The 22106-nt window shown below is 34.8% G+C and overlaps 1 protein-coding gene across 1 annotated transcript; it reads right to left on the bottom strand.

The window, feature by feature from the left end:
* Positions 1-18028: 18028 nt before the first annotated feature.
* Positions 18029-18967, bottom strand: LOC120224291 (olfactory receptor 2T27-like). The gene is given in 1 exon segment (XM_039222539.1): positions 18029-18967. A coding segment is annotated over 1 exon segment (939 nt).
* Between the last annotated feature and the right edge of the window lie 3139 nt (positions 18968-22106).

Here is a 22106-nt window from a genome sequence, read left to right as displayed (position 1 = left end):
GTCATAGAACGCAGCCCACCTTGGCTAGGTCATCAGCACAGGGAGATGGGACCCAAAGAGTGATTTGCAACACTTGGTTGGGAAGGGACTGGGGCGATGCCATTTTTCTCCCCACAACCACCAAGGCAGGGTCTCAGGGAGCAGCCAGCAGGACACAGTGGAGGCAAGACCTGAGTACACCAAACCACACCCATCCCTGCCAGAGAGCTGTTTTGTTGTTGTTCTTACCTGAACCTGGGTTTGTGTGTTTATTGGTTTTGTCTGTGCGTTTGTGTACCTTTGTTCCCTCTGTTGTTGTCTGTTTTCTTTTTCCAGGGATACCTCAAGAAACAAGTCAAAGTACACTTGGTGGAGAGTCCCAATAACCGCTACAAGTAGGGAAAAAAAAAATAACCAAACTCTGAACAAGAGAAACCAAGAGACACCAATCAAAGAACAATTCCTGAATGGAGAGGCCCTGAACAGTCAAAGAGCCCTCTTTAATACAGCAGAACTCGCATGGGCAGAGTCTAAAACAAGTTTTTAAAATTAACAAGAGATAAAAAATTAAGCAAAATGATGAAATGGAAGAACTCTCCTCCAAAGAAATTCCAAGAAAAAACTTACAGCTAAAGAACTGCTCAAAAGAGATATAAGCAATATAAGTGAAAAAGAATTTAGAACAATAGTCATAAAATTAATCACCGGGCTTGGAAAAAAGCATGGAATACATCAGAGAAACTGTTGCTACAAACACTATGGAGCTCAAAAATAGTTATGATGAATTAATAAATGCTATAAATGATATACATAATAAAATGGAGGAGTCTAATGTATGGATTGAAGAGGCAGAAAGGAGAATAAGTGATTTAGAAGACACAATTATAGAAAAAGAGGAAGCTGAGAAAAAGAGAGATAAACTGGTCCAGGAACACGAAAGAAGAGATCAGCAATACAATCAAACAGAACAATATTCGCATCATAGGAATCCCAGAAGAGGAAGAGAGAGGGAAAGGTGCTGAAGGAATCCTTGAACAAATTATAGCAGAAAACTTCCCCAACCTGGGGAGGAAACTAGATATTGAAATTCAAGAGACACAGAGAACTCCCCTCACACGTAACTTGATTCAATCTTCTGCACAGCATATCATAGTGAAACTGGCAAAATAAAAGGACAAAGAGAGAATTTAGAAAGCAGCTAGGGAGAAAAGGGCCGTAACATACAAAGGGAAACCTATCAGAGTGGTGACAGACCTATCTGCTGAAACTTGGCAGGCCAGAAAGGAATGTCAGCAAATCTTCAATGTGATGAACAGAAAAAAAAAAAAAAATGCAGCCAAGATTCCTCTATCCCGCAAGCCTGTCATTCAGAATAGAAAGAGAGATAAAAGTCTTTCCAAATAAATAAAACTTGAAAGAATTGGTCACCACTAAACCAGCCCTACAAGAAATCTTGAGGGGGACTCTATGAGGGAAATGTTGCAAGGAACATAAGATACTAGAGACACTACCACAAACATGAATCCCACAAAAGACACAATGATTCTAAACCCATATATTTCAATAATAACACTGAATGTTAATGGGCTGAATACTCCAATAAAAAGACATAGGGTAGCAGAAAGGATAAAAAAAAATCCATCTATTTACTGTCTACAAGAAACTCATTTTAGACTAGAGAACACCTTTGTATTGAAAGTAAGGATGGAGAAATATACATCATGCTACTGGAAGTCAAAAGAAAGCTGGAGTAGCTATACTTATAGCAGACAAACTGGACTTTAAAGTAAAGACAGTAACAAGGGATGAAGAGGGACACTATATAATAATTACAGGGTTTATCCATCAGTAAGAGCTAACAATTATAAATGTCCACACACCGAATATGGAAGCATATAAATATATAAAACAATTAATTACAAACAGAAACACTCTTATAGATAAGAATGTGCTAATAGCAGGGGACTTTAATACTCCACTTACAACAATGGATAGAACAACTAGACAGAAAATCACTAAAGAAACAATGGACTTGAATGACACATTGGACCAGATGGATGTCGGGTATACATAGAACTCTACATCCTGAGGCCATGAAATTCACTTTTTTCTCAAGTGCGCATGGCACATTCTCAAAGATAGATCACATACTGGGACATAAAGCAGCCCTTATTACTTATAAAATAACTGAAATCATACCATGAACGCTTTCAGATCACAATGCTATGAAACTTGAAATCAATCACAGGAAGAAGTCTGGAACACCTCCACAGACATGAAGGCTAAAGAACCCACTACTAAAGAACGAACGAGCCAACCAGGCAATTAGAGAAGAAAATAAAATAAGCAAAGGAATGAAAAAGAAAATACAAAAGTCCAAACGCTATGGGATGTGGCAAAGGGAGTTCTAAGAAGAAAGTACATTGCAATTTAGGCCTATTTCAAGAAACTAGAAAAAGCGCACATGTAAAGTCTAACAACTCACCTAAAGGAACTAGAGGCAGAGCAGCAAGAGCACCCCAAACCCAGTAGAAGAAAAGAAATAGTAAAAATCAGAGAAGGAATACACAATATAGAAACCAAAGAACCATTGTACAGATCAATGAAACCAAGATTTGGGTTTTTGAAAAAAATAAACAAAATTGACAAACCTCTAGACAGGCTTCTCAAAAAGAAAAGAGAGAACACTCAAATAGACAAAATCATGAATGAAAATGGACTGATTACAACCAATCCCTCAGAAATACAAGCAATTATCATGGAATACTATGAAAAATTATATGCCAACAAACTGGACAACTTAGAAGAAATGGACAAAATCCTAAACACACACACACACTACCAAAATTCACACGAGAAGAGACAGACAATCTGAACAGACCCATAACTAGTGAAGAAATTGAATCATTTATCGAAAATCTCCCAACAAATAAGAGCCCTGGGCAAGATGGCTTCCCTGGGGAATTCTACCAGATGTTTGAAACAGAATTAATACCCATTCTTCTCAAGCTATTCCAAAAAATAGAAATCGAATGAAAACTTCCAGACTTATTTTATGAAACCAGCATCACTCTGATTCCCAAGCCAGACAGAGACCCAGCAAAAAAAGGAGAACTACAGACCAATATCCTTGATGAATATAGATGCAAAAAGCCTCAACAAGATACTTGCAAATCGAATTCAACAGCACATAAAAAGAATTATTCACCAAGATCAAGTGGGATTCATTCCTGGGTTCCAGGGCTGGTTCAATATTTGCAAATCAATCAATGTGATACATCACATCAACAAAAGAAAAGATAAAAACCATATGATCCTATTGATAGATGCAGAAAAACATTTGACAAAATACAACACCCCTTCTTAATAAAGACCCTTGAAAAAGTTGGGATAGAAGGAACTTACTTAAACATCATAAAAGCCATCTATGAGAAGACCTCAGCTAACATCATCCTCAATGGGGCAAAACTGAGAGCTTTCCCACTGAGATCAGGAACATGACAGGGATGTCCAATCTCACCACTGTTGTTTAACATAGTGCTGGAAGTTCTAGCATCAACCATCAGACAACAAAGGGAAATCAAGGCATCAGAATAGGCAATGAAGAAGTCAAATTCTCACTTTCACAGACGACATGACTCTTTACATAGAAAACCCGACAGGGGCGCCTGGGTGGCTTAGTCGGTTGAGCATCCGACTTTCGCTTAGGTCATGGTCTCGCGGTTCGTGGGTTCGAGCCTTGCATCGGGCTCTGTGCTGACTGCCAGCTCAGAGCCTGGAGCCTGTTTCAGTCTGTAACTCCCTCTCTCTCTGACCCTCCCCTGCTCACGCTGTCTCTCTCTCTCTCTCTCCTAGAAATAAATAAACATTAAAAAAAAAAAACAAAAAACGACAGACTCCCCCAGAAGCCTACTAGAACTGATACAAGAATTCAGCCAAGTTGCAGGGTACAAAACCAACATACAGAAATCGGTTGCATTTTTATACACCAACAATGAAGCAACGGAAAGAGAAATCAAGAAACTGATCCCATTCACAATTGCCAAAAAAAAATAAAAAAATAAAAAACATAAAATACCTAGGAATAAACCTAACCAAAGATATAAGAGATCTGTATGATGAAAACTATAGAAAACTTATGAAGCCAATTGAAGAAGACACAAAGAAATGGAAAAACATTCCATGCTCATGGCTAGGAAGAATAAATATAGTTAAAATGTCATTGCTACCCAAAGCTATCTACACATTCAATGCAACCCCAATCAAAATTGCACCAGCATACTTCTCAAAACTAGAACAAACTATCCTAAAATTTGTATGGAACCACAAAAGACTCCAAATAGCCACAGTAATATTGAAGGAGAAAACCAAAATGGGAGGCATCATCATCCTAGACTTTAGCCTCTACTACAAAGCTGTCATCATCAAGACAGTATGGTATTGGCACAAAAACAGACACACAGACCAATGGAATACAATTGAGAACTCAGATTTGGACCCAAAAGTATACAGCCAAATAATATTTGACAAAGCAGGAAAGAGTATCCAATGGAAAAAAGACAGCCTCTTTAACAGATGGTTCTGGGAGAACTGGACAGCAACATGCAGAAGAATGAAACTAGATCATTTTCTCACACCATACACAAAAATAAACTCAAAATGAATAAAGGACCTGAACGTGAGACAGAAAGCCATCAAAACCCTAGAGGAGAAAGCAGGAAACAACCTCCTTGACCTCCACTGCAGCAATTTCTTTTTTTTTTTTTAATTTTTTTTTTGCAGCAATTTTTTATATGACACATCCCCAAAGGCAAGGGAATCAAGAACAAAAATGAACTATTGGGACCTCATCAAGATAAAAAGCGTCTGCACGGCAAAGGAAACAATCCACAAAACTAATAGGCAACCAACGGAATGGGAAAAGATAGTTGCAAATGACATATCAGATAAAGGGTTAATATCCAAAACCACACTGAGATAACATCTCACGCTAGTCAGAGTGGCTAAAATGAGCAAATCAGAGAACTCTAGATGCTGACGAGGATGTGGAGAAATGGGCATCCTCCTACACTGTTGGTGGGAATGTAAGCTGGTACAGCCCCTCTGGAAAACAGTGTGGAGGTTCCTCATAAAATTCACAGTAGAACTCCCCTATGACCCAGCAATAGCACTGCTAGGAATTTACCCAAGGGATACAGGAGTGCTGATGCATAGAGGCACATGTACCCCAATGTACATAGCACCACTCTCAACAATAGGTAAAACATGGAAAGAGCCTTAGTGTCCATCAACAGACGAATGGAACAAAAAGATGTGGTTTATGTATATGATGGAATACTACATGGCAATGAGAAAGAATGAAATCTGGCCATGTGTATCAACATCGATGGAACTTGAGGGGTTTATGCTAACTGAAATAAGTCAGGCAGAGAAAGACAGATACCATATATTTTCATTCATATGTGGAACAGGAGAAACTTAACCGTACACTACAAACATCTAGCACAGTTCCCAGAACATTATATGCACAAAATATGTAACACTAGATTTGATAAATATGAGTGTTAAATCTTTAACAATTATAGCTGCCCAGGAAATAAACATTTCTTAGTCCTCATTGTTTGTTTATTTTATAAATGGCACTTAATATTCTTAGGATGTGCTAGAAAGTAACTATTCTAGATAACCACATTATAGGCATTATTTGATTTCTAATTAGCATAGATTTGCAACTTTCTCAACTGATAAATACATTACAGATGTTACAAAGTATTACTGACTCTGTATAGGCAAATCTTTTAAAAATTATTTTTATTAACATGATAGCAGAGTTGAGGAGTAGCAAACAGTGAGAAACAGATCTAAATGTATATTTTGATGGTAAATAAATAAATTAGTTGAGATCAAATCTAGTTGCTGACATTTACTAAAAAGTCATTTAGTAATTGTAATTACCCTCTCATTGTACCTTGTTCCTTTTGACATGGTCCCTTTAGGAGTTTCTTCCAATGAAGAGTTTATGTGGTAAACCGTTGCTTTACTGTTCTTCTAGGGCTTGTGACTATGTTTTGGCTCCATGTGCCAAGACAAACTACACGACCATTTAGTTGAGTGTTCACCAAACCCACTTTCTTTATGCCCTGAGATCATAGCTAGGCAATATTTCCCATATTCTTTTTTAGTAAGGCATGGTGTAAAACTTGGTTCTGACAAATGGGGTATTGATGGATGTGAACTTTGCCACCTCCATGCCTGGCCCGTAAGAACATCTCACATAGTCCTTCACTGTCTTTTGTTAGATATTCATCAATGGCCAGTTAATCTTGAGGGTCACATGAACATGGCAGTGCATCTGTCAGATTGGATCATTGAGTAACCACAAGAAGCATAACTATGTACTCAACTGCATCCTTATATGCTGGAATTTTATGAAAAGATTATAAACTTTTATTGTATTAAAATACTGGGACCCAAGAGGGGCATCTCTTACATCAGCTAGAATTACTGCTATTAATACTCATTCTCTTCGGGGGCAGGAAAAGATAACGGAATTTTTTTCCTTGCAAAGCAAGAAACAGGTTTTGTTTGTTTGTTTGTTTGTTTGTTTGTTTTGGTCTATAAAACATTGCCATCACCACAGGATTCTGACAAGATAATGAGGTACACTATATTAACAAAACAATGCACTCTCCCCCTCTCTACTCTGTGTTTTCCTTACATTTCCCCCATACTTTTCTCACAAGAAGTGGGATGGGATGGGCAATTCCCCTGTCTCCTAGTAATTGCTTTCTTAAAATATATTTGCTAAGTTGAGCTTTGCGTAAGGATTGGTGTCATGTTGTGGCCAATTTATGTCTCCATAATGCTTTCCATTATGAACATGGGGAGAAGAGTGGTATCAGTCTACCGAGAAAGAAGGAGAATTCTCTTCATGCTTAGTTTGAAAATGGTCATATAATTCCCTACTGCCTGGGAAGTAGTACATTTAAACTGAAGAAAATAAAAACTTCTCATTTTGAACAAAGTTCTATCATATCTGGAAACTTGGATTCATAATAGGTAATTTTTATTAGTTCTATAGATATTTATACAGCCATATTATGTCTCAAATAGCCTTTTAGGTACTGAATATATAGCAGTGAACAAAACAGGAGAAATATCTGCCATAATGGGGCTTACTTTGTGGCAGGTATACAGACACTTAAAAAACACAAACATAAGAAATACAAGCAAATAAACACAATCAATGTACTATTAGATGGAAATAATTACTAAGAAGAAAACTATGTCAAGGAAAACAGATGTAAAGTATTGGGAAAAGATTAGAATTTTATATAGCTTAGCCTGGAACTTTGTATAAAGACCCAAAGGAAGTGAGAAGAAAAGAATTCTAGGCTAAGGATACCTTAATTCTCTTAATTCACCATGGCTGGATTTCAGTAAAGAAGAGAAGATAATAAGAAGTGAGGTCAGGGGACTAACAGACGGACCAAGCTGTAGTTTGGATGCTAACAAATTTGTGAAACAAACAAAATGAGGCAACAAAGGAATATGTCTCAAATGAAATAACAAGGCAAAATCACAGTTAAAGCATAAATGAAAGAAATAAGCAATATATTGATAAATAATTAAAATTAATGATCATAGAGATAATCATTTGATTTGAGGATAAAATCAGTGAGACCTTTAACAAAGAGATAGAAAAGATAAAAAAGAACCAGTAAGAGATAAAAAAAAATATAACTGAGATGAAAAAATGTCCTACTGGGAATCAACAGCAGATTAGAAGATGTAGAAGAATGAATTAGCTCCCTGTAAGAGAGGATAATGAAAAGCAACCAATACGAACAGCAAAAAGAATAAAATAGTAAATTAGAATAGGTTAAGAGAAATCTGTAACATCATTAAGTATAATAAAATTCAAATTATAGAGATCCCAGTAAAAGAGAAAAGAGGGGAGAAATCTATTTGAAGAAATAATAGCTGAAAATTTCCTTGATTTGTAGAAGGAAACAGCCATTCAGACTCGGGAAGCACAAAGAGTCCTTACAAGATGAACCCAAGATGGTCCACATCAAAACACACAATGATTAAAATGATAAATGACAATAATAAAGCCAGATAATGTAAAAGTAATGATAGAGCCAGAATATTAAAACTACCGAGAGGAAAAAAGAAGTTATATAGAAAGAAAACTCCACAAGGAGTCAGCTATATTTCAGCAGTAATTTTACAACTAGAAGAAGTGGCATGGTATATTCAAAGTGATAGGAACTATATATGTACATTAATATACATTATATATATATATATATTATATATATATATAATATATATATATACCTACAACATAATAATCTATGTAGCAAGGTCATAATTTATAATTGAATGAGGGGCACCTGAGTGGCTTATGATGCAGAGCCTTCTTGGGGATTCCCTTTCTCTCTCTCCCCTTTTCTCTGCCTTTCTCCTGCTCACATACTCTCTTTCTCAAAAAAAAAAAATAGACAAGCTTTAAAAAATAAAATTTAAAAAGGAATGAGAGAGAAAGAGTTTCTTAAACAAAAGTTAAGGGTTCATCACTACCTAACCAGTATTCCAGGAAATGTTAAGCAGAATTATTTAATCAGAAAGAAAAGGCAATAAATACAAGAAAATTATAAAAGGAAAAATGTAACTAAGAGCAGACATGCAGTAAGGTGATAGAATAATCTTTTATAAAGCCAGTATAACGTTTAAAACACAAAAGTAGTAAAATTTATTATATCTATAAATTAATACAGAGACAAACAAAAAGAGATGTAAAATATAACATCGATTACATAATACATGGAGGAGGGGGTAAAATTTTGCTTTTATAATGTGCTCAAAATTAAGCAATATTAAATTAATATAGACTTAATTAATATAGACTGTTATACACATAAGATGTTATATATGAACCCAGTGATAGTTGCAGATCAAAACTTTAACATAGAAACAAAAAATAAATAAATAAAATAAAGAGAAACTTAGCCAAGAACAAACGAAGTGAAAGCTACCAAATCACAAAGGATGAGAATAGAAGAATAAAACTCAGAAAAACTACACAGATAACCAGAAAACAATTTATAAAATATCAGTTACTACATGCCCATGAATAATTACTCTAAATGTAAATAAACTAAATGCTCAAATGAAAAAAACCTAGGGTAAATGAATGGATTATGAAAACAGGAATCCTCAGTTATGCCCTGCCTACAAGAGATTCGCTTTCAGTACACAAATACCAACGGCCTGAAAGTGAGAAGGTGGAGAAAGATAATGTATGCAAATGAAAGTTTAAAAAAAACTGTTGTAGGAATATTTATATATAACAAAATATATACTGAGTAAAAAATTTTGCAAAAGGCAAAGAAGAGTATTACATAGTAATAAAGAGATTAAGCTAACAAAAACGTAACAATTATAAATATCTATGAACCTAATACGGCAGCACCTAAATATATAAAACAAATATTAACAGACTAAAAGTAGAATGTAACAGAATACAATAGTTGGAAACTTTAATGCCCTACTCACATCAATTATTAGATCATCTAAACAGAAAGTCTGCAGTGAAAGCAAAATTTTGAATGGCACATTAGGTTAAATGGATGTAGCAGATATATATTGGATATTCTATCCAAAAACAGGAGACTTTGAATTCTTCTCAGGTAGACATGGACCAATTTATTGGCTATATCACATGCAATGCCACAAAACAAGCTTCAAATATAAGGGAATTACAATCATATCAAGCATTTATTTTCCTGATTACAACAGTATGAAACTTTAATAATTTACAAGGAAAACTGAAAAAAAAAAAAACCAACATGGAGACTAAACAACATGCTATCAAACAAGCAATAAGTGAATACAAAATAGAAAATAGAAACAGAAAATAGAAACAGAAAGGTCCAAAGACTTTCGATGAGGGAAGGTTATAGTGATACAGGCCTACTTCAAGAAATAAACAAACAAGGGTACCTGGGTGGCTCAGTTGGTTAAGCATCTGACTTTGGCTCAAGTCATGATCTCATGATCCATGAGTTCCAGCCCCACATCTGGCTTTCTGCTGTCAGCGCAGAGCCTGATTTTCATCCTCTGTCCCCTTCTGGTCTCTATAATTAAGAAATATTTTTTGGTTAGTTTTTTTTGTTTTGTTTTGTTTCGTTTTTTGAAGGGGTCTCTTTTTCTCTCTTTTGTGCATTTGTCTCAATATTTAAATTCCATATATAAGTGACATCATGGTATTTATCTTTCTCTGAATGATTTATTTCAGTTAGCACTATATATATCCATCCATGTTGCAAATGGCAAGGATTTATTCTGTTAATGAGTATTCTGTTAATGAGTAATATTGCATTGTGTATATATATGTATATGTATGTTGCAAATGGCAAGGATTTATTCTGTTAATGAGTAATATTGCATTGTGTATATATATATGTATGTATATATATGTATATATATATACACATTGCATATATATATACACATTGCACATATGTGTATTATTGCATTGTGTATATATATGTATATATATATATATATATACACATTGCATATATATATATATACACATTGCACATATGCCTTTATTCACCATTCATCTAACCATGGACAATTGGGCTGCTTTCATATTTTGACTATTGTTGCAATAAGCATAGGGACGCATATATCTTTTTGAATAATTGCTTTCTTATTTTGGAGCAAAAACCCAGTAGTGGATAATATGGCAGTTTTATTTTTATTATTTTGAGAAACCTCCATGCTATTTTCCGGAGTAACTTCACCAGTTAGCATTCCCACCACAGTGCATAAAGTTTGCTTTTCTTCTATAACCTCTAGAACATTTGTTATTTCTTTGTTTTTTATTTTAGACATTCAGAAGGATGTGAGGTGATATCTCCTTCTGATTTTGATTTGCATTTTACTGATGATGGTGAATTTACAAGTGTCTGTTAGCCATCTATATGTCTTCTTTGGAGAATTGTGTGTTCCTGTTTTCTACCATTATAATTGGATTGTTTGTTTTTTGAATATTAAGTGGATAAGATCTTTATATATTTTGGATACTAATCCATCACGAGCTATGTCATTTGTGAATATCGTCTTTCATTCAGTAGGTTGCCTTTTGTTTCATTTGTTGTTTCCTTTCCTGTGAAGAAGTTTTTTATTTTGATGTAGTCCCAATGGTTTGTTTTGCTTTTATTTCCCTTGGCTCAGGAAACATATCTAAAAAATTGTTGCTATGGCCAGTGTCAGAGAAATTACTGCCTGTGCTGTCAACTAGAATTTTTTGGTTTAGGTCTCAACTTAGTTCTGTAATATATTTTGAAGTCTATTTTTGTGTATGGTGTAAGAAAGTTGTTCGGTTTCACTCTTTTGTATGAGTCTGTACAGATTTCTCAACCAACACCACATGTTGAAGAGACTATTGTTCCTATTAGATATTCTTTCCTGTTTTGTTAAAGGTTAATTGACCATATTATTATGGATGTGCCACATTGACTAATTTGTGAATATTGAACACTTGCATCCCAAGCATAAACTCCACTTGATCATGGTGAATAATTTTTTAATATGTTGTTTGATTCACTTTCCTAATATTTTGTTGCGGATTTTTGCATCTATGTGTTTATCAGAGATATTGGTCTGTATTTCCCTCTCTCTCTCTTTCTCTCTCTCTCTCTCTCTCTCCCTCTCTCTCTCAGAGAGAGATAGTGTTTTTATCTGGTTCTGGTATCAGGGTAATGTTAGCTTCATAGAAAAAATTTGGAAGTTTTCCTTCTTCTATTTTTGGAACATACTAAGAAAAATAGATATTAACTCCTTTCAAAATGTTTGTTATATTCCACCTATGAAGCTACCTGGTCTTGGACTTTTGTTTGCTGGGAGTCTTATGATTATGGATTCAATTTCATTGTTAGTAATCAATCTGTTCAAATTTTCTGTTCTTTCCTGATTAAGCTTTGGGTGTTTAAATTTTTCTAGAAATTTATCAATCCTTCTAGGTTGTTCAAATAGTTGGTACGTAGTTTTTCATAATACTTTTTTACAATTGTTTGTATTCCTGGGGTGTTCATTGTTATTTGTGCTCTCTCACTTCTGATTTTGTTTGAGTTCTCCCCCTTTTGGTTTGCTGTTGTTTATTGATGAAATGTTTATCAATTTTGCTGATCTTCTCAGAGTACCACATCCTGGTTTCATTGATCTATTTTATTGACTTTTTAGTTTCCATTTCATCTATTTCTGCACTAATCTTTATTATTTCCTTCTTTCCACAGATTTGGGTTTCATTTGTTCTTTTTCTACCTCCTTTAGTTATAAGTTAGATTGTTTATTTTGTGATTTTTCTTGTTACTTGAGATAGGCCTGCATTGCTATAAACTTGTGTCTTAGAACATTTATTGATGCATCCCCAAGATTTTAGATCATTACATTTTCATTTTCATTTCTCTCTATATATGTGTTGATTTCCTCTTTGATTTCTTGCTTTAGCCTTTCATTGCTTAGTAACATGTTGTCTAACCTGTTCTCTATATTAGTGCTCCTTCAAGGTATTTTCATATTAATTTCTAGTTTTGTAGCATTGTGGTTGGAGAAGATGCAGTGTTTTTTAATTTGTTGATACTTGTTTTGCAGCCTAATGTATGATCTATTCTGGAGAGTGTTCCATGAATACTTGACAAATGTGTATTCTGCTCCATTAGGATAAAATTTTCTGAATATATCTGTTAAATCTATCTGATCTAATAAATCATTCAAAACCACTGTTTCCTTATTGATATTCTCTTTGGATGACCTATCTATTGTTATAAGTGGGGTGTTAAAGTCCTTCACTAACTGTATGACTATTGCTTACTTCTTTGCTTGTTATTAACTGCTTTATGTATTTGGTTGCATCTATGTCGAATGAATATATATTCACAATTATTATATTTAATTTTGGACCATTCCATTTATTATTACATAATACATTATTACATAATGTCCTTTCTTGTCTCCTCCTAAAGCCTGTGTTTTAAAGTCTATTTTGTCCTATATAAGTATTGCTATCTCGGCTTTCTTTTCACAGCCATTTGCACTGATAAATGCTTCTCCATCCGTTCATTTTCAATCTGCAGGTGTCTTTATGTCTGAAATATAGGGAACAAACAGATGGGTATTGTTTTTTTATCCATTCTGTTACCATGTGCCTTCTGATTGAAGCATTTAGTTCATTTATATTTCAAGTATTTTTTTTCAAAGTAACTATTTACAGGTGTGTATTTGTTGCACTATTTACTTATTTATGATTGTTTTATAGTTCTCTGTTTCTTTTTTCTCTTGTTCTCTTATCTCATGGTTACTTTGCTTTTTTTAGTGATATACTTGGATTCCTTTGTGTTTTCTTGCATATCTATTACTGGTTTTTGATTTGTTGTTACTATTAGGTTTGTAATAACATCTTGATATAGCCATTTATATTAACTCAATGGTCATTTACATTTGAGCCCATTCTTTTCTCCCTTTCATGTTTTAGATATATGGTGTCATACTTTATATCCTTTTATTTCGTGAGGTGCTTGACTAATTTTTATAGATATGCTTACGATACATGCTTTAGTGCTTTTTACTATTCTTCCTCCTGTGTAAGTTCTTTCCTTTCCACTCAAAGTGTCTCCTGTAACATTTCTTGCAGGACTTATTTAGTGGCCATGAATTCCTTTAACTTTTATTTGTCTTGGAAACTCCTTATCTCTCCTATTTTTAATGATAGCCTTGCTGGATCGAGTATTTTTGTTTACAAGATTTTTTTTCTTTCAACACTTTGACTATATCATGCCATTATCTTATGGCCAGCAAAGTTTCTGTTGGAAAAATAAGATGATAGTTTTATAGGATTTTCCTTATATGTACTTTTATTTTTCTTATTTTAATATTTTTTCTTTATCACCAAGTTTTTGCCATTTAAATTACTATATATCCTAGTGTGGACCTCCTTGTGTTTCTTTTTGGGGGTATCTCTATGCCTCCTGGAACTTGTTTCTGTTTTCTCATCCAGTTTGGGGAATTTTAGCTATTATTTAATCAAATAATTTTTCTGCTCCCTTTTGTTTCTCTTCTTTTTCTGGGATCCTATAATGAGAGTGTTATTACCCTTGATGGGGTTGCTGAATTCCCTAAGTCTATTTTCATTTTGTATTTTTTTCCTCTACCCTGTCACACATGATTTTTACTTGTTTTATTTATTTATTGTTTATTTATTTATTTTATTAGCGACCTCCAGGTCACTAATCCATTCCTCTACTTTAACTAGTCTATTATTTCTTCTACCTAGTATATATATTTTTTAGTTTCATTTATTGAATTATTACTCTCTAATTGGTTATGTTTTATTTTTATCTCTTTGTTTAGGGCCTTTGTTCTCCTCTATTATTTTCTCAAGTCCAGTAAATATCTTTGTAATCATTACTTTAAATTCTCTAACAGGCATATTACTTATCTCTAGTTTGCTTTGGTCTCTTGTTGTGATTTTGTCCTGTTCTTTCATATGAGACACATCCCTGACTCCTTATTTTACCTAACACTCTGTTTTTATGTGTAGGGAAAGTCAGCTATGTCTTCTGCTCTTGAAAATAGTGAACTTATGAATAAGAGATCCTTTAGTGTCCTAACGTGCAGTATCTCTTGTTCACCAGAATCTGACATTTCAGGGGTGTCTGTTATGCATATTATGTGTACCCTGCTGTTATGGCCAAGCTGCTTTTGCCTTTAGTCCAGCCATCTGCAATGGGTCTTTTTGCCTGTTGTGAGCAAGTTTTGCTCCCTGTGGTGTTAGTGGGCCAGTCTGGGGCCACCTTGTACTTAAGTTGGGTCATAACAAGCACTTTCCAGAGATGTAGTAGCACTCAAACTGCAAGGCACTTTCCCTGTTTTCTCTATGAGAAGCTTTCATTATCGGGCAGGGCCTACAGCTGACTGTTCCCTTGCTACTGCTGGAGCCATAGTCTGAAAGTTGTGTGTGGTTATACTTCCCTCTCCCTGGGAATGAGTCACTTTGGAGTGGTGTTGGCTGTTTGAGGGCTGCTTGTACACTGCCAGGCTCATTACATCACTTTGGATGGGCTCCAAGGTGTATTGTAGGGGAAGATCTGCAGAAATGTGTGTGTGATGTTAACAAGGTTTGCTTGGGTCTGCCTTGAGGAGGAGACTTGGAGCTGAGGTCTGGATAGATAGAGAGAATGTGTCCACAGGAGACTGTGGGTATGGAACAGTTGTGTTAGCAAGTTAGGTAGGGAATGTATGTGCTCTTCTGCTGTCTGCAAGTGACCCTGTATTTTGGCTGTGGGAGAAGGAAATGGTGCCCACCAGATCCTTTGTTCACAGACAAGTTTCCCAATGATCCCTGCTCCTCCAGCACACCCTGAGATTAGTGAAAAAATATCTCTCTTTCATATCCAAGGAGTTTTTCAAACTGTTGTTTTTATGCTGTATCTCTGCAGGACTATTTGTTATGCTGTCACTTTAAGAACAAGGAATCAATTGTATTATTATTATTATTATTATTATTATTATTATTATTACACCCCTGGCTCTCACAAAGCAAAGCCAAATAATTTTTGAAATTCCAAGTTAATTCCCAGTGATTATAGTAAATCACAAAATTTAAACCTCTGATGTTCAAAACCAGTGTTAGGGGGATTTATCTTTCCTGTGTGTGTTTCCTGGTGTAAGAGACCCTTTCTCTTCTCTTTCTGTGACCATTGTGCCCCTCTTTGTGGTAGACAGTCTTTGTATCTGTTTAGCTCCTGAGTTTATCTCTTCCTTCCTACCCTCTTCAAGGTGGCCTCTTCTCTATATTTAATCTTGAAGTGTTTTTTTGCCAGTATTTAGGTTATTTTTATGGATTATTTTCACTTGAGAATATTATCTTGCTGTATCCACCGTAAAAGGTTAATTTAGAGTTTTCCTACTCCACCATCTTCCCTGGAAGTTCAATAAACAGACTTAACAAAAAAAGTGTTTGGGAAACTGGATAGGCAAATGGAAAGTGATGTAACTGGAAACTTTCTTACACCATACATGAAAATAAACACAAAATGAGTTAAATACTTAAATGTGAGAGCTGGATCCATAAAATGTCTAAAATAAAACATAGGCATTTGCCTTAAAAATATATTTATGGACATGTCCCCTCAGGAAGAAGAAATAATATAAAAAATAAACTACTGGAACATCAAAATAAAGTTTTCTTTGGCACAGCAACAAAAACCATCAGCAAAAGAAAGAGTCAACACAGTGAATGGAAGAAGATATTTGTAAATTATATATCTGATAAGGGGTTAATATTCAAAATACATAAAGAACATAGACAATTCAACATCATAAAACAAAATATCCAACTTAAAATGGCAGATCTGGATAGATTTTGCCCAAAGAAAGAATACACACAGATGAGCAAGAAATATCTGAAAATATGCTCAACATCACTAGTCATTATGAAAATGAAAATAAAAACTACAATTTGATACCACCTCACACCAGTCAGAATGACCACTAAGCCAAAGAAAAGAAATAACAAGTGTTGGTGAGAGTATGGAGAAAATGAAACTTTTGATATATTGTTGGGAATGTATATAGGAGCAATCACTGTGGAAAACAATATGGAGGCTTCTAATAAATTAAAATTAGAAATCTCATATGATACAGTAATTCTACCTATTCTTACTCACCAAAGAAAATGAAAACACTTGTGTTTATTGCAGCATTGTTTTCTTTTTTTGTTGTTTCACAAATAGTTTATTGTCAAATTAGTTTCCACATAACACTCAGTGCTCATCCCCACAACTGTCCTCCTCCATGCCCATCCCTCCTCCCCCCCCACATCCATCAGTCCTCAGTTTTTGTCAGCATTCAAGAGTCTCTCATGGTTTGCCTCTCTCCCTTTCCCCCACCATTTCCCCCCTTCTTCTCTCCCTTGTTCCTCCGTCAAGTTCCTCCTAATCCTCCTATACGTGCAAACATACAGCATTGTTTTCAATAGTAAGTATATGGATGCAACTCTAGTGTCCATTGATAGAGTGGTAATATGGAGTGAGTGTGTGTGTGTGTGTGTGTGTTTGTGTGTGTGTGTGTGTGTGATGCAGTATTACCCAGCCAGAATAAAGAATGAGATCTTGTCATTTTCAGCAACATTAATGGACTTATAAGGTATTATGCTATGTGAAATTAGACAAATAGAAAGACGGTAAGATTTCATTTATATACGGAATGTAAAAAAAACCAAACAAGCAAACAGACTCTTAAATACAGAGAACAAACTGGTGGTTTCTAATGGGGTGGTGTTGAAAGAATGAGCAAAAGAGATCATGGTGATTAATAGACACAAATTTCCAGTTATAAAATTAGTAAGTCAGGGAGATAAAAAAGAAACGACTTAGGGAATACAGTCAATAATATTGTAATAACATGGTATGGTGACTATATTTACCCCAGTGACCAATGAAAACTGTACAGAATTGTCAATATGTTGTACACCTTAAGTAATATTACACTATCTATTTTATCACAATAATATGTTTTAATGTAAAAAATTTTTGAAAAGGAAACATTGACCTGGATAAAACAGTACTTCTTAGAGAAAATGAATGGCTGTGACTTTTCCTTTGTTCTACTCTCAGTTTAGGCTGATAGTCAAATATTAGAATAAGTATTCACTGCCTTCTTTGTGATGGCAAAATATAATGACAAGCATCCTTGTTCAACTTTGTGGGTGAATTAATAAACAGTTTATATATTTCCATCTAATTGTAAACAAGTCCCTTTTATTCAAATATTTCTATTAATGCATCGCTTTACTGAATTCAGTTGTTTTGTTTCAAACACAATAAGGTGATTAAAGATTTAACATCTGGTTTCTAAAATAATCTATATTTCTGAAAAGACATTTGTGTAGCTGAAGAAAGATTCAAACTGAGGACTTTGATTTCCGCACTGGAACTGGTTTTATATATAAAGTATAGCAGTGATATTTCTTAAACTATTTTGATATTAGATACTTTCCCAAGACCTTCTTTATAGCTCTTACAACCTCTTTGTTTCTAAGGCTATAAATTATGGGGTTCAGCAAGGGGGTGATAGTAGTGTAGAAGATGGAGAGACCTTGATCCAGTGCTGGGGTGTGGGAGGAGCCAGGTGTCATGTACACCACTATCCCTGGCCCCAGGAAGATACTCACTACAATCAGGTGAGAAGAGCATGTGGATAAGGATTTTTTTCTCCCCTCAAGAGAGTGTATTCTGAGAACAATGAGGAAAATTCGAGTATAGGAGGTCACTATTAGGCTAAACAGGATGAGTATAAATATGATACTTACCACAAACAACACCATCTCATAATGTGAAGTGTCCTCACAGGATAGCTTCAGAATGGCTGGTATCTCACAGAAGAAATGATTTCTCTTCTTCAGGCCACAGACAGGAAAACGCATGGTGTAGATAGTTTGAATGAGTGAACTTATAGCAGCCCCAGTCCATAATGACACTGTCATTATCAAGCATAGCTTAGAGTTTATGATAATTGTGTAGCGAAGGGGGTTACAAACAGCCACAAATCAGTCATAGGACATAAAGGTTAGGAGGAGACACTCAGCACCACCTAGAGTTAGGCAGAAGAACATTTGTATCCCACAGCCAATGTGAGAGATGCTGTGCTTCCCTAAGGAATGGTTGATAACCATCTTAGGAACCAACCTGGAAATATAGAACAAATCAATGATGGAAAGCTGACTGAGCAAGAAGTACATAGGGGTGTGGAGGTGAGAGTCCACCCAGATCAGAAAGATGAGAATGGAGTTCCCTGTTAGGGTAATGAAGTAGACCAGAAGGATGAGGTAGACCAGGAGGCTGACATACTGGAACTCAGGGAAGAGGCCCAATAGGATGAAATCTGTAGTGGATGTGTCATTTATTTTTGCCATATCTCATCCTTATCAGTAGCAGCTGTTGTGTGGTAAGAGGAAAGCATAGGCCATCTGTTAAATCTTATGTCTTGTTATGAACTTTTGATTTTATACTTTTTTCTTTTTTTTTCATTTAGGATGTTTTATTTATTTTTATTTTTAAAAAATAATTTATTGTCAAGTTATTTTACATATAACACCCAGTGTTTACTTTTTTCTATCAATTATTTCTTCTACCTCTCCACAGACCCAAATAGCATTTAAAACAACTTGAGAAACTTGTAGGTTGGAGAATATATGAAGAATTCAGGAGAGTGGCACACAGCATGAAGAGAGCATGGAACCTCTGTGTTCTTTCCTGTATGCCTTGCCCTACACATCTCTTCCATCTAATGTTAATATGCATCCTTTATTATACCTCTTTATAAAAATTGATAATGCCATACAAATCTTGAGGTTTTCACGTTTTAAACTTATTGTTTGATAAATATTATATGTAATTATTTTATCCACTATTTAAAATGTTTCATATCTACATTATTGTAGTACTCATGCAAGAATTTAAAACCCATTATTTGGAATTTTCTGAAACAATGATTCATCATAGTTTTTGGTCTTCTTTTAGTTTGGAATTTTCAAAGAAACCATATTCCCAAATATCTTATATGGAACTTATTCTGCTCTGTGTAATTTATCTCCTTTCTCAATATTTTATGGCCATTGCAAAATTAACTACATATTTCTGCATGTACAAAAATTTCAAGAATTCAAAACAGCAACATCAAAGCAATAAACCAAGCACAAGACCCTTCTGAGAACAGAATTCTGTATGACTGCATAGGTAAAATTCATCCTGGTCTTAAAGGATTCAAGATTTTGGAAAAACTTTTAATCTATCTATCTCTTCTTAGCTTATTTCTGTATCTCCAACAACTTTTTAAACACATTCACCAAATACTCTGACAACATTTTCCATTTATCATGCCAAAACTGATCTCAATTTCCATATCTTTCTATTGATTATTTCTATCATTCCCACTCCATTACCACTGACATTCAGCCTTAACCCTTGAGACCACTTTTGATTTCCTTCCTTTCTGTATTTAACCAGTTACTTGTCCCAGCCATATTAAACTAAGTATTTGTAAGACACACATCTCCTTTCCAAACCTTAATTCTAAGTTTTCAATGCCCCTTTTCCTGACTTTCTAGTCTTTTTTCCCTTCAAACCATAACCATCTTAAAAGCTATCTATCATCAAGTCACTTTTGGGGGCAACTGTGAACCTGACCTGTTTTCCCTTGTAGGTTAGAGACTTTTTTCCATTGCTACTTTCATGATTCTTTCCTTCACTATGTATTCTGTGAATTTGTCTCTGAAAAAACCTTGACGATGGTTGCTTTTTGTTGAATTTAATGGGAGTTCTCTGTGCTACCTGTCTTTTGATGTCTGTGTCCTTTCCCAAATTAAGGGAGTTTTCAGCAATAATTTGTTCAAATAAATCTTCTGCTCCCTTTTCTCTTTCTTCATCTTATGAACTCCTACAATCTGAGTGGATTCTTCTTTAAAGACTCTGAGTTCTTTAAGTCATATATAATGATCTTTTGCCTTTATTTTTTTCTTTTCTTCAGCTTCATTATTTTCCATGATTTTATCTTCTCTGTCACTGATTTGCTGCTCACCTTCATCATTCCTTGCTGTCCTGGAATCCATTAGAGGTTAATCTCGGGCATTGCATTTTAAATTATGGTAAGATTAGACTTTAGTTATTTTGTCTCTACAGAAAGGGATTTTCTGTGTCCCCTATGCTTTTTACAAACCCAACTAGTATTCTTATAATCTTGGTTTTCAATACTGGTTAGGACATCTTACTTATATATCTGTTGACTAAATCCCTGGTTGCCATTTCTTCCTTTTTTCTTTTTTTTTTCTTTTTTTGGATATATTCCGGTCTTGTCATCTTGGAGGAAGAAAAACATTAATGAAATAAAAACTTAAATTAAAAAATTAAAATCAAAACAAAAAATCAAATAAAGGAAGTGAGATCCTAGGAATGTTTCAGTTTACTGTTAAGAGGATCTTGATAGAAAGAGGGGGGGAAAAAGAAAAGAAAAAAGTTTCAAAAATTAAAAATTAACTTTCTTGGGGCGCCTGGGTGGCTTAGTCGGTTAAGCGTCTGACTTTCGCTTAGGTCATGATCTCACGGTTCGTGGGTTCGGGCCCCGCGTCGGGCTCTGTGCTGACTACCAGCTCAGAGCCTGGAGCCTGTTTCAGTCTGTGACTCCCTCTCTCTCTGACCCTCCCCTGTTCACGCTCTCTCTCTCTCTCTCTCTCTCTCTCCTATAGATAAATAAGACATTAAAAATTTTTTTAAAAATTAACTTTCTTTTAAAAAATAAAATAAAATAAATAGAATAAACATTTTTGCTCTTTCTGCCAGGATATCTTGCTCAAATTATGCAGATTGTTGTGTTAATGTCCAGATTAATTCCATATGTGTTCAAAATGATTTGTTGCTGATCTACCTGTATTTCAGGGAGGAGACAAGCCCAGGGTTTCTATAATACTCCGACATCTTAATTCCTCTGTACTTGCATATGACATATTGGATAAAGGGTTAAAATCCCAAATCAATCAATACTTTATCAAAGTCAACACCCACAAAAAAAGCAACCTGGTTAAGAAATGGGCAGTAGACATGAACAGACACTTTTGCAAATAATACATCCAGATGGCAACAGACATATGAAAAGATGCTCAATATCACTCATAATCAGAGAAATACAAATCAAAACCACAATGAGATACCACTCACACCTATCAGAATGGCTAAAATGAGCAACCTAAGAAACAATAGATGTCGTTGAGGATGCAGAGAAAGGTGAACCCTTTTGCTCTGTTGGTGGGAATGCAAACTGATCCAGGCACACTGGAAAACAGTGTAGGAGTTCCTCTAAAAATAGAACTACCCTATGATCTAGGAATTGCATTACTAGATATTTCCCCAAAGTGTACAAAAATGTTGATTCAAAGGGCACATGCGCTCCATGTTACATTAACAACAATAGCCACATATGGAAAAAGCCCAAATGTCCATTGACTGATGAATAGATAATTGCCATTTGCAACAAGGTAGATGAAACTAGAGTAATTTATG

This window comes from Hyaena hyaena, unplaced genomic scaffold, assembly GCF_003009895.1.
Source record: "Hyaena hyaena isolate Hyena2069 unplaced genomic scaffold, ASM300989v1 scaffold_1155, whole genome shotgun sequence".
Classification (NCBI taxonomy): Eukaryota; Metazoa; Chordata; class Mammalia; order Carnivora; family Hyaenidae; genus Hyaena; species Hyaena hyaena.
This window is presented reverse-complemented; position numbering and strand designations above follow the sequence as displayed.